Source organism: Coregonus clupeaformis, chromosome 13 (assembly GCF_020615455.1).
Source record: "Coregonus clupeaformis isolate EN_2021a chromosome 13, ASM2061545v1, whole genome shotgun sequence".
Classification (NCBI taxonomy): Eukaryota; Metazoa; Chordata; class Actinopteri; order Salmoniformes; family Salmonidae; genus Coregonus; species Coregonus clupeaformis.
The window spans coordinates 29,888,894-29,903,225 of NC_059204.1; the positions used below are offsets into that span (position 1 = coordinate 29,888,894).

The 14,332-nt window shown below is 42.3% G+C and overlaps 1 protein-coding gene across 2 annotated transcripts; it reads right to left on the reverse strand.

The window, feature by feature from the left end:
* Window positions 1-1,599: 1,599 nt before the first annotated feature.
* Window positions 1,600-12,971, reverse strand: slc22a21 (solute carrier family 22 member 21). 2 transcript variants are annotated; one of them, XM_041893627.1, is made up of 10 exons: window positions 12,446-12,970; window positions 11,568-11,671; window positions 11,003-11,157; window positions 10,681-10,852; window positions 10,309-10,435; window positions 5,450-5,547; window positions 4,322-4,536; window positions 3,880-4,062; window positions 2,725-2,860; window positions 1,600-2,074 (listed from the first exon to the last, which is right to left on the reverse strand). In XM_041893627.1, exons 1-10 carry the CDS (start codon window positions 12,842-12,844, stop codon window positions 2,005-2,007), a joined length of 1,659 nt encoding a protein of 552 aa, XP_041749561.1. In that variant the 5' UTR covers window positions 12,845-12,970; the 3' UTR covers window positions 1,600-2,004. The 2 variants fall into 2 exon arrangements, with proteins under 2 accessions (XP_041749561.1, XP_041749562.1); XM_041893628.1 differs by lacking the exon at window positions 3,880-4,062 and having other exon boundaries at window positions 12,446-12,971.
* Window positions 12,972-14,332: the final 1,361 nt, after the last annotated feature.

Genomic DNA, 14,332 nt, shown 5'->3' on the forward strand with positions numbered 1-14,332 from the left:
ATATATATATATATATATATATACAGTGGGGAGAACAAGTATTTGATACACTGCCGATTTTGCAGGTTTTCCTACTTACAAAGCATGTAGAGGTCTGTCATTTTTTATCATAGGTACACTTCAACTGTGAGAGACGGAATCTAAAACAAAAATCCAGAAAATCACATTGTGTGATTTTTAAGTAATTAATTTGCATTTTATTGCATGACATAAGTATTTGATACATCAGCAAAGCAGAACTTAATATTTGGTACAGAAACCTTTGTTGCAATTACAGAGATCATACGTTTCCTGTAGGTCTTGACCAGGTTTGCAAACACTGCAGCAGGGATTTTGGCCCACTCCTCCATACAGACCTTCTCCAGATCCTTCAGGTTTCGGGGGCTGTCGCTGGGCAATACGGACTTTCAGCTCCCCTCCAAAGATTTTCTATTGGGTTCAGGTCTGGAGACTGGCTAGGCCACTCCAGGACCTTGAGATACTTCTTACGGAGCCACTCCTTAGTTGCCCTGGCTGTGTGTTTCAGGTCTTTGTAATGCTGGAAGACCCAGCCATGACCCATCTTCAATGCTCTTACTGAGGGAAGGAGGTTGTTGGCCAAGATCTCACGATACATGGCCCCATCCATCCTCCCCTCAATACGGTGCAGTCGTCCTGTCCCCTTTGCAGAAAAGCATCCCCAAAGAATGATGTTTCCACCTCCATGCTTCACGGTTGGGATGGAGTTCTTGGGGTTGTACTCATCCTTCTTCTTTCTCCAAACACGGCGAGTGGAGTTTAGACCAAAAAGCTCTATTTTTGTCTCATCAGACCACATTACCTTCTCCCATTCCTCCTCTGGATCATCCAGATGGTCATTGGCAAACCTCAGACGGGCCTGGACATGCGCTGGCTTGAGCAGGGGGACCTTGGGTGCGCTGCAGGATTTTAATCCATGACGGCGTAGTGTGTTACTAATGGTTTTCTTTGAGACTGTGGTCCCAGCTCTCTTCAGGTCATTGACCAGGTCCTGCCGTGTAGTTCTGGGCTGATCCCTCACCTTCCTCATGATCGTTGATGCCCCACGAGGTGAGATCTCGCATGGAGCCCCAGACCGAGGGTGATTGACCGTCATCTTGAACTTCTTCCATTTTCTAATAATTGCGGCAACAGTTGTTGCCTTCTCACCAAGCTGCTTGCCTATTGTCCTGTAGCCCATCCCAGCCTTGTGCAGGTCTACAATTTTATCCCTGATGTCCTTACACAGCTCTCTGGTCTGGGCCATTGTGGAGAGGTCTGTTTGATTGAGTGTGTGGACAGGTGTCTTTTATACAGGTAATGAGTTTAAACAGGTGCAGTTAATATAGGTAATGAGTGGAGAACAGGAGGGCTTCTTAAAGAAAAACTAACAGGTCTGTGAGAGCCGGGATTCTTACTGGTTGGTAGGTGATCAAATACTTATGTCATGCAATAAAATGCAAATTAATTACTTAAAAATCATACAATGTGATTTTCTGGATTTTTGTTTTAGATTCCGTCTCTCACAGTTGAAGTGTACCTATGATAAAAATTACAGACCTCTACATGCTTTGTAAGTAGGAAAACCTGCAAAATCGGCAGTGTATCAAATACTTGTTCTCCCCACTGTGTATATATATATATTATAAATATCTTTGTAAAAGTTTATTTGCTGTCTTTATGTTGATACAAGTTTTACAAAAAGCTGTGAAAAGGCTCATCTCTGCATTTTACTATGAATTAATTATTTTGTTAGGATATTCATTGTTGTCCTCTAGCTCTGTGAGATACAAAATCCTAGCAAGAGTCAATATATAAAAATAAAACGTGCAGTTATAAAATCAGTGAGTACCAGCAAAGGAAGTACAATATATGCTAAACAATACTGATATCAAAATCGCTTATATAAAATGCATACAAAAAGTGTGTTTATAAGCATCTTGGTTAGTAACGCAACGTGGCAATACAAATACATGTTGAAGGAACAACAGAGGTGTTCAGTAGCTGTCACAAAGTATCGGACACATCTTCCTCTCCTGTAGTTTGGCTCAGTTTATACACTGCTCTCTTTTTCCATCTGAGGGAAAGGCAAAAAATAGACCATTGACATATCAGACATGCAGCATCATCTCACAAACATAATCTCTGCAAGTGTGTGATTCTGGTTTCAAGTAAGCTTCAAAGAGTGGTTGGTTGTTGATAAACAAAGTTGATAAATGCTTTTCCCATTCAATACGTTTTGGGTTCAAACTTCTTGAATATAAACTGTTAAATATGAAACATGAAATATTTCCACCTGTACAATTGTAGAGCTCATGTATTATAACATCGGTGCCTTTTTGAACCAGCTGGGTTGTGTCCCTAGACACCAACGAACAAAACGTGGAGGGACTACCTGAATCTGTCAAATAAGACTCTCGTTTTCGTTTTCCATTGCAAAAGGTTTTGCTACGGTGTGCACTAATGAATATAATAATATAATATGCCATTTAGCAGACGCTTTTATCCAAAGCGACTTACAGTCATGTGTGCATAAATTTTTACGTATGGGTGGTCCCGGGGATCGAACCCACTACCCTGGCGTTACAAGCGCCATGCTCTACCAATTGAGCTACAGATAACCACAAAGTTGATAAATATGACCCTGTTGTCCCTGTGGCACTGTTACAATACCATGCCAGCAGAGAGCAGCACACATAAAGCAGCTTTGGTGTTATATGGCCTTACCCTGGGAAGGTCTGCATGTGAGTGATGGCGTCTGGAAGAGGCATACGATGGCTCTCGGGCAGCAGGAGGCTAAGCAACCCAGACAGAGCTGTAAGACTCCCCATTAGAATGTATGGCAGGGACTTGGAATAGCCTCCTGTGTCACAGACAGCAGCAATACATGAGAGAGTGGAAAACATTGTTTTCAATTAGATCAGCTCAAAACAATGCAATGAACAAAAGGTGAAGAGACTTAAGAGTGTTTTATGCTGTGCTTCTGCTTGTATGTCTGTCAGAGGAGGCTGGTGGGAGGAGCTATAGGAGGATGTGCTCATTGTAATGGCTGGAATGGAATAAATATAACGGTATCAAACAGATCAAACATTTGGAAACAAAATGTTTGACTCCATTACATTAATTGCATTCCAGTCATTACAATGAGCCCGTCCTCCTATAGCTGCTTCCACCAGCCTCCGCTGATGTCTGGATGAATAAATCACTTGGTTTGACTGCGTTTAAGAAGTTTGATCAAGACTGGATACAGTAAGGAGCAAATGTAAGAAGGTAAGAGGAAGCCCCAGTTGCCAGAGAGACAGGGGTGGTGGAGGGGTTCCAAACTCGTACAGGTTGGACAGGACAGGAGGTGGCAGAATAGACAGAGCCATCACACACATCTGACTAACGGGAGGGGAATGTGTGTCTACCCAACAGACAGAGAGGACAGGGGAGAGAGGAGAGGCGTTGATAGGATAGCACTATATTCTTTACTACTAACTATTTTCTATTTATTGAGAAACTACATGGTAACAAGCGGTACTTGTGTTTGTTCCTCATTTTCCTATTTATCTAGAAACTACACGGTTCAAGCAGTATGGAAAAGTCAATTAGTTTAAGTGGCTTGCTGTTATACTTGCTGTTGTTCATTACACGAGACTGAGCCCCATAGTTCATTTCTAGCTACTATACGTAATTACAAATTTTTCCATGTAGTTTCTGAGAAAATACTAAGTTAAAAAGTGGACTGTTTTGCACGTCCTAAACTTCAGAATGACAGATAGGCTAAACAATAACAAAGAGATAAAGGGATGATAGTCCCGCACACAAAATATTGCTGCTCCGCAGTGCTTCCATGTGCGGACCTCTCTTTCCTTTAGCTTAGTTTTGAGTCCTACCCACCCAGATATATGAAGTATGGGGCAGAGATGCTCCCCACTCTGGAGGCCATGGAGCAGGCCCCTATGGCTGTGTTCCTCACGACAGTGGGGTAGAGCTCAGCCGTGTAGGCGTACACAATTGAAAAAGCTGCAGTCACACCAAACTTCCCCAGCATCTCTAGTGCAGTGGACACAGAGCTCAGATCTGCCAAGGACACAGCAATGGAGGGCCAATGGAGGTCATGTCATAGATTCTTATAGAAGGGTTCATTTGTTATTGAAATATATTCTATACCTGAAATCTTGTCACCATGCTATGCCATCAATTGTCCGTTTTCAAACTCAATATTGTTGATTCACTCTGGTTTTTATCTGCATGTCTATATTCACTTTTCTCTCCGTTATTAGGGTGATTTGATAACAGAATGTCTTTATGAATACCTCCATCTTTGTTTGAGTCTTACTTGGTGGTATGAGGTTTATGAAGAGCAGCACCACCCCACCCAGAAACAGAGTGGAGAAGAGACACAGGCGCCGGGGGCAGCAGCGGAACATGAGCCAGGCCATGGTATAGGCAGGGACCTCAATGGCAGCCGACAGAAAACAGTTCAGATAGGAGCTCCCGGCCAGGTTGGACGTGTTCAGTGACAAGGCAAAGTACCCGATGGACAGAATGGTCCTGAGGAGACAAACATGGGTTGCGTCCATCATTGTTTGAGTCCCAAACGGCACCCAATTCCCAGTATAGTGCACTACTTTTGACCAGGGCCCGTAGACATGGCTTTTTGAAGTGACAATCAGCACACACAGTACTGTACCATGCTGGTGCAGGGAATGAAACCCTCTGTCATAATGGTGCAGGGAATGAAACCCTCTGTCATAATGGTGCAGGGAATGAAACCCTCTGTCATAATGGTGCAGGGAATGAAACCCTCTGTCATAATGGTGCAGGGAATGAAACCCTCTGTCATAATGGTGCAGGGAAGGAAACCCTCTGTCATAATGGTGCAGGGAATGAAACCCTCTGTCATAATGGTGCAGGGAATGAAACCCTCTGTCATAATGGTGCAGGGAAGGAAACACTCTGTCATAATGGTGCAGGGAATGAAACCCTCTGTCATAATGGTGCAGGGAAGGAAACCCTCTGTCATAATGGTGCAGGGAATGAAACCCTCTGGCATAATGGTGCAGGGAATGAAACCCTCTGTCATAATGGTGCAGGGAATGAAACCCTCTGTCATAATGGTGCAGGGAATGAAACCCTCTGTCATAATGGTGCAGGGAAGGAAACCCTCTGTCATAATGGTGCAGGGAAGGAAAGCAACAATTCAAGCACCATTGTTTAGCTCCTCATACAAGAAGTCTGACTGAAGAAGGCATTTATTTGGTCAACCGAAACATCAACCAAATAAATGACCCTTAGGTAGCAGAATCTGTGTGGGAGTAATTATTGTATGAGGATGGAAACCAAGATGGGCGTTAAAAATGCAGTTACATAAGCATATGTGACCCCATATCTGGGTTTATGGGGCAGATGAGTTTTGTGTTTGTTATTGGCGATGCAGGGTGTCGGGGGAACGGACAAGACTCACCAGACCAACCACAGCGTGATGGACACCCAGCGGATGTTGCTGGACCTCACCAGATCACAGATGTTGTGGGCCACCAACTTCCCAGCCTTGGGCTCTATCTGCAGTGCAATAAAGCACACGTCACAACAGGCATGCTTGATTCAACTTGTGCAATGCATTGACCTACAGGCTCAGCCATGAGTTTCAAAGGAGAGTTATACAAATTATGTCAACAATCATCCATCTGTGTGGACAGAGATGAAGTAGGATGGGGATGAGAAATAGGAAGGGCCCTTTCTATTACAGAACAAGTTGACAGCTCATATGTCAGGTAGACTAACCTGGCTTGGATAAAGCAACTGAATAAAAATATAAACATTTACATTTTTTACATTTTAGTCATTTAGCAGACGCTCTTATCCAGAGCGACTTACAGTTAGTGAATACATATATATATATTTTTTATACTGGCCCCCCGTGGGAATCGAACCCACAACCCTGGCGTTGCAAACGCCATGCTCTATCAACTGAGCTACATCCCTGCCGGCCATTCCCTCCCCTACCCTGGACGACGCTGGGCCAATTGTGCGCCGCCCATGAGTCTCCCGGTCGCGGCCGGCTGCAACATGTAAAGTGTTGGTCCCATGTTTCATGAGCTGAAATAAAAGATCCCAGAAATGTTCAATACGCACAAAAAGCTTATTTCTCACAAATTCTGTGCACAAATTTGTTTACATCCCTGTTAGTGAGCATTTCTCCTTTGCCAAGATAATCCATCCACCTGACAGGTGTGGTATATCAAGAAGCTGATTAAAAAGCATGATCATTACCTTGTGCTGGGGACAGTAAAAGGACACTCTAAAATGTGCAGTTTTGTCACACAACACAATGCCACAGTTTTGAGGTAGCATGCAATTGGCATGCTGACTGCAGGACTGTCCACCAGAGCTGTTGCCAGAGAATTGAATGTTCATTTATCTACCATAAGCCGCCTCCAACGTCGTTTTAGAGAAATTGACAGTACATCCAACCAGCATCACAACCCCAGACCACGTGTAACCATGCCAGCTCAGGACCTCCACATCCGGCTTCCTCACCTGTGGGGGAAAACTTATTCTGATTGGCTGGGCCTGGCTCCCAAGTGGGTGGGCCTATGCCCTCCCAGGCCCACCCATGGCTGAGCCCCTGCCCAGTCATGTGAAATCCATAGATTAGTGCCTAATTTATTTATTTAAATTGACTGATTTCCTTATATGAACTGTAACGCAGTAAAATCGTTGAAATTGTTGCATGTTGCGTTTATATTTTTGTTCATTATCTCAAAGCAAGTGACAACCACTGTGATCATCTTATGGACCACAACCTCCACAAGTAAGGGTAATTCATAATGTTGTAGGCTTAAATGACAGCATGCCACATTGAGAAGTGAAGGAGATGAGCAAACACACATAACACAAGTTAAAGCCTGGAGGTCATTTTACGGGTCATGTACACCAAAGCAGGTCAAACACACTGGATTGTATTCATAAAGAATCTTAGAGTAGGAGTGCTGATCTAGGATCAGGTCCCTGTGTCCATTAAATATGATCAGTACCTGTACTCTGAGACGCTTTATGAATAAAGGCCTTTGTCTTACAACTCCCAGGACTAAAACTTCAGAGAAAAGTAGTAGCTACACTACCAGTCATAAGTTTGGACACACCTACTCATTCAAGGGTTTTCAAGGGTTATTTTTTTTACTATTTTTTACATTGTAGAATAATAGTGAAGACATCAAAACTATGAAATAACATATATAGAATCATGTAGTAATCAAAAAAGTGTTAAACAAATCAAAATATATTTTCTATTTGAGATTCTTCAAATAGCCACCCTTTGCCTTGATGACAGCTTTGCACACTCTTGGCATTCTCTCAACCAGCTTCACCTGGAATGCTTTTCCAACAGTCTTGAAGGAGTTCCCACATATGCTGAGCACTTGTTGGCTGTTTTTCCTTCACTCTGCCGTCCGACTTATCCCAAACAATCTCAATTGGGTTGAGGTTGGGGGATTGTGGAGGCCAGGTCATCTGATGCAGCACTCCATCACTCTCCTTCTTGGTCAAATAGCCCTTACACAGCCTGGAGGTGTGTTGGGTCATTGTCCTGTTGAAAAACAAATGATAGTCCCACTAAGCCTCGTAAAACTGACTATCCTACCGATCCTTGACTTCGGCGATGTCATTTACAAAATAGCCTCCAGCAAATTGGATGTAGTCTATCACAGTGCCATCCGTTTTGTTTCCAAAGCCCCATATACTACCCACCACTGTGACCTGTACGCTCTTGTTGGCTGGTCCTCACTACATATTCGTCGCCAAACCCACTGGCTCCAGGCCATCTATAAATCACTGCTAGGCAAATCCCCGCCTTATCTTAGCTCATTGGTCACCATAGCAACACCCACCCGTAGTATGCGCTCCAGCAGGTATATCTCACTGGTCATCCCCAAAGCTAACACCTCCTTTGGCCGCCATTCCTTCCAGTTCTCTGCTGCCAATGACTGGAACAAATTGCAAAAATCTCTGAAGCTGGAGACACTTATCTCCCTCACTAACTTTAAGCATCAGTTGTCAGAGCACCTTACCGATCACTGCACCTGTACACAGCCCATCTGAAATTAGCCCGCCCAACTACCTCATCCCCATATTGTTATTTATTTTGCTCATTTGCACCCCAGTATCTCTATTTGCACATCATCTCTTGCACATCTATCATTCCAGTGTTAATACTAATTGTAATTATTTTGCACTATAGCCTATTTATTGCCTTCCCTCCATAACTTGCTACATTTGCACACACTGTATATATATTTTCTGTTGTATTTTTGACTTTATGTTTTGTTTTACCCCATATGTAACTCTGTGTTGTTGTTTTTATCGCACTGCTTTGCTTTATCTTGGCCAGGTCGCAGTTGTAAATGAGAACTTGTTCTCAACTGGCTTACCTGGTTAAATAAAGGTGAAATAAAATAAAATAAAAAGCCCAAACCAGATGGATGGCGTATCGCTGCAGAATGCTGTGGTAGCCATGCTGGTTAAGTATGCCTTGAATTCTAAATAAATCACAGACAGTGTCACCAGCAAAGCACCCCCACACCATAACACCTCCTCCTCCATGCTTTACGGTGGGAACTACACATGCAGAGATCATCCATTCACCCACACCACGTTGCACAAAGACACGGCGGTTTGAACCAAAAATCCACCAGTCTAATGTCCATTGCTCGTGTTTCTTGGCCCAAGCAGGTCTCTTCTTATTATTGGTGTCCTTTAGTAGTGGTTTCTTTCAGCAATTCAACCATGAAGGCCTGATTCACACAGTCCCCTCTGAACAGTTGATGTTGAGATATGTCTGTTACTTGAACTCTGTGAAGCATATATTTGGGCTGCAATTTCTGAGGCTGGTAACTCTAATGAACTTATCCTCTGCAGCAGAGGTGACTCTGGGTCTTCCATTCCGGTGGCGGTCCTCATGAGAGCCAGTTTCATCATAGCGCTTGATTGTTTTTGCGACTACACTTGAAGAAACTTTCAAAGTTCTTTAAAGGGTCCATATTGACTGACCTTCATGTCTTAAAGTAATGATGGACTGTCATTTCTCTTTGCTTATTTGAGCTGTTCTTGCCATAATATGGACTTGGTCTTTTACCAAATAGGGCTATTTTCTTTATACCCTCCCTACCTCGTCACAACACAACTGATTGGCTCAAACGCATTAAGAAGGAAATATATTCCACAAATTAACTTTTAACAAGGCACACCTGTTAATTGAAATGCATTCCAGGTGACTACCTCATGAAGCTGGTTGAGAATGCCAAGAGTGTGCTGTCATCAAGGCAAAGGGTGGCTATTTGAAGAATCTCAAATATAAAATATATTTTGATTTGTTTAACACTTTTGGTTACTACATGACTCCATATATGTTATTTCATAGTTTTGATGTCTTCACTATTATTCTACAATGTAAAAAAATAGTAAAAAATAAAGAAAAACCCTTGAATGAGTAGGTGTGTCCAAACTTTGACTGGTAGTGTACCTGTAGGCCTGCAATACCCTGCATGATACCTCCGGAAAAGGTTAGAAACTCAGAAACAAAAGCTTGAGAAGCCTTGACTGGACTTGTTGAGTTCACAGTGAGTTCACAGTGAGAAGCCTTGACTGGACTAGTCGAGTTCACAGTGAGAAGCCTTGACTGGACTAGTCGAGTTCTCAGTGAGATTAGTAAACAGCCAGACAGACATTCCTAACACCATGGGATTCTCTTCCTTATTGCCATGTTGTTGGGTTTTTTCCTATCAGTAGGCTGCTAATAATAATAAATCACACAATTGGAGAGAGATGAATTAACAAGCAGCGGAGCAATTCCAATTACATAAGCGTGTTTGTTGCCAGGGTGAAACTTGGCACGGTCCATAAGCTGTCATCATGGCGGTTTATGTGAGTTCACATGTAAGTGATTTGAAGTGACCTGTGAACTAGAGTGTTTCAAGTCCTTTTTTATCATGAAATTACTTATTTTTACCTACACAGGACGCTGAAAAACTCAAGATTGTAAGAATTAAAGCTAAAGGGGAAGAACCACAGCAGTGTACCAATGAAATAGAAGCTAGACAAACATCTTTGGATTAAGGCAAACAAACAACTTGTCCAAAAACAAAATTACCTTTTTGTGTCTGAGAGGATTTGATGTGATCAATATGGAAAGAATTCCACCTAATCTAGAGAGTATGGTGAGGCTATAGCCATTTTGTTATTACCTACACAATCTTTTCAGATCTCCAGTATGTGCATAATGGTACAAGCTAAAGGTTGATCTGGGATTGGGAGTGAAGAAATCACCTGTACAGGCCGGAAGATGACCTCTGGTGCTGTGACTCTGTTCCTCCTGGCAGCGTCTCTCAGTATGGCCTCAGCCTCCTGCACTCTTCCCTGAGAGAGCAGCCATCTGGGAGACTCTGGGATGAACCTGCAACATCACAAAACAGAACCAGGTTCATATCAAAGCTAGCCTGGTCCCAGATCTGTTTCTGCTCTTGCAAACTCCATTGCTGTCATTGTCAAGGCCCAAAATAATTGGCATGACAATTAGTGACATGGAGTTAGGATGATAGCACAGACAGACTGGCACTCATGCTATATCAGAGTCAAGTAATTGGATGGGCTTTAGGGAAGGATTGAATAGACTGCATACAGTATGTTACACACACCTACCACCAAAAAGGGATATAGAGGAACCCTGGGAGGGTGAGGGCTAGCATCAGCATCCTCCAGTCTCTGATGAAGAAGGCCACTGCTGGGAGGAGCGTGTAGCCGATGGTGTAGAAAATACAAACTCCAAGAGTGGAGTAGATTATCCGTTTGGATGGAGATAACATTTCAGTTCCTATAGATGAGAATAATTTTAAAATGTATGAAAAATTAAATGGTGCATCGGGCTTAAGGAAAACATTGTGCACATCAAACACCAGTAACAACTGTGTAATAATGACATTGGATAAATGAATGAATGAATGATCAAGATAAATAAAGATACCTAGCACAAATGCAGCCACATAATTTGAGATTTGCCCCATCCCGACAACAAAGAATAAGGCACAGAATAAAACCCAGGATGGAGAGAAGACTTGGATAAATGTGAACACAGTCTGGACCCCCATGGTGGCAAAGAGAACTATTTTCCTCCCAAACCTGAGAGAAATAAAAGATAGGTTGAAATCATCCACATGCAGATTTTTTGTAGGCTTTTCCTAAACATCTTCAATCAGATTAAGAATTCTAAATGATCCTCCAACAAAGTAAGAATATAAAATGTTCTTATGGGACACTGTCTAACAGTTTTCTGCGCGTACTGCTAAAACTTGTTATATGGGCAATATCTCTAAGAACATTATGAAAAACAGAAAAATACGTATAGCCATGCATCCCAACTAAAGAGGACAGCAAAGCTAAACATGTGACATAGGGTTTGTTCCAAATGCCACCCTATTCCCTATATAGTGTACTCCTTTTTGAACAGAGCCCTATGGGCCCTGGTCAAAATAGTGCACACTATGTAGGGAAAAGGGTGCCATTTGGGACTCCGCCAGGCCATCCATTACCTGTCAGAGAGCTGCCCAGAGAGGAAGGAGCCAGTGAAGACACCACAGAAGAACACAGAAGAGGTCAATGGGTTCTTCCACTTATCAGCACACACCAGGTCCCACTACACTCACACAAACAAACACAGAGAGAGAGAGAGAGAGAGAGCGCATTAGGCCAATAAAATGAATGCATTATGGGATAATGAATGATGGGCAAAATCATTTCTTAACAGAACAAACAACATGAACAACCATTGGGCTAAATCATAAAAAAGAACATGGGGTGAGAAGTTTGGGAAGATCAGATGAATAGGTTTTGTTAAAATTGTTGTCATTTGTCGTCAGGGATTATTGGTAGGCTATACGTTTACATTACTCATCTAGGCCTACTGTGGACCACATGGAGGACGCCTGTTTATCTGAGATCAATAGCCTTTTGTGAAGCAGCCAACCGCAAACATTTCAGAACGTGAGCTCATCGTATAGCTTATGCAATATGCAGTAGGAACCCGTATTGTGAATAGCCTACAATACCAAACGTTGATGATGGAATATGCTACCAACTGTGCAGTGCTGCATAAGTTAACACTTTTTTCAATGCATGTGATGTCCAAGATGCTAAATATTTAAATAAGTTGCCACAGTATAGCTACAAAATGACAGTGGAAGCAATGCAACAATGTTTCACTCGATGCAACAACGTTTTACTCCCATAAAAATTTGCCCCAGTATTGCTACAAAATGAGTGGAAGCAATGCAACAATGTTTCACTCGCTGCAACAATGTTTTACTTCCATTAAAAAAATACATTGTATCCAGACAGACAACCCGCATGAAACAAAAACCACACCCGATGTAACGGTCGCAAAGAGTGGATGCGCACAATCTCATCATACCTCGGACACAATAGTTGAGATGTACGTCCCTTGATCGTATTCCCAGCCATCCAAACAGGTCTCGTGTTGTATTTCGGAAACATTGACATCGATCCCTGGGACATAACCTTTTTCTGAGAAACTCTTTATGACATCGAGTTTGTATCTGGTGCATTTACTGAGCACAACAGTCCCGCTTTCCTCCTCCAAAGGAATACTGTGATTTCTCCATTCGTCAGTAATGTTCGCATTTGCCGGTATGAGGCAATGGTGGGATGGTGTATCACCGATGAACACAATAGACATACCTGTAAAGCCGTTAGGGATGATACTCAAACATAAGAGAAAGAACACCATCTGTTGGAAAGGTCCCCATTCTCCAAGAAAGGCAGTGTTATCCTCATAGTCAGTCTCAGTCATTATAAAGATTGGAAGTGCGTTATTAGGGTGGCCCCGTGGAGAAAACAGCTCGTCCTTTATAGGGGGAGTAATTCGGGGTTGGAGTACTTCACATGTGAACCCCAACGTCAAAAGACATATGACCCCGTTATTTATCAAGGCTCACTTGTTCTCTCACCGTGGTTCTCCTGGGACTTAGCTGTTGGTTTCATTTTGCATCAGCTAAATCTAGCAACTTTAAGAGGGTAGGTAAATCTAGAACACACTCAGAGTCTAATAATACAGGCAAATGTGTATTTACACATAATGCATTTTCACAGAGATATCATTGCATTCATAACTCTAAATAGTTATGATAAGACCTCCCCAGGTTGTGAACATAAATATCATTATTTTGGAGATTGTAAGAGCTGCTATATGGTGTATCTCGAACATAATCTGAGTAACTACACTCTAAAAAGAAAAGGTTCCTGGAGTATCCTTTAGGGGTTCTTCAAATTGAAACTGTGGGGGAACCTCTATTAGTTATTTGAAGAACCCTTTAAAAGTGTTATTTAAAGAACCCCTTTAATGGATCCTCAAATAACCTTTTGAAGAACCTTTTGGGGTAAATCTTTTAACTACCCCCTCCCCTATTATTATTTACAATAATATTACGCATAACAATAACAACAATAACACACTATTGTAGTTAGTGTTTATTATGATTTTAGTGGCATAGCAGAATAAAAAAATCCAAATATAAGGTAAATGCCCAGCAGGGCCCCAAGTATAATGGGTATATCCTCTGGCGTGGTGATGTTGATGTGTTGATGTTCTCTGTATTCATAGCCAGAATGATTTTGCAGTGCATGGTGATCGAACAGGTTTCATGTTATATTCATCAGAGGTGTGGGGAGGGTGAAGTCTGAGAATCCCCAACATTTTAATTATACAGATGATTAACAAAACATGCACACAACAGTATTCATACCTTGGTTTCTGTGGTAAATGTGAATGAAAAAAACTGTTTTGATAATGGTTTTCATACACGTACCTTGTCCATAATGTAGAGGCCTATGGGATATTCATTGAAGAGGTAAGGGAGGAGGATGGTAAATGTGATCTGCGTAACATACCAATACCAATTTACATACCTTTGTATGCCTCCTCGTCTGTATACCTGCAGACACAGACACAAAAGTGAGCAGTTCAGTCATCTGTCTTTGTTGATTGATATTGTGATGAGTGGTGAAAGGAGTCAGGCGCAGGAGGGTAATCACCGAATACAGAGTTTATTCCTTCGTTGACACACAAATGCGCTCCAATAACGATCAACGAAACAGGCACAGGGGAAACCAACATCCCTGGATAAATACACTGTAACGGAATCCAATAATACATAAGCACAGGGGAAAAACTACCCTGTCAACTCAATGATATGAGTAGCTCCACCGAGCTACATACTCTCACAATTAACAATCGCCCACAAGGACAAGGGGTCAGAGGGAACACTTATACACAGACTAA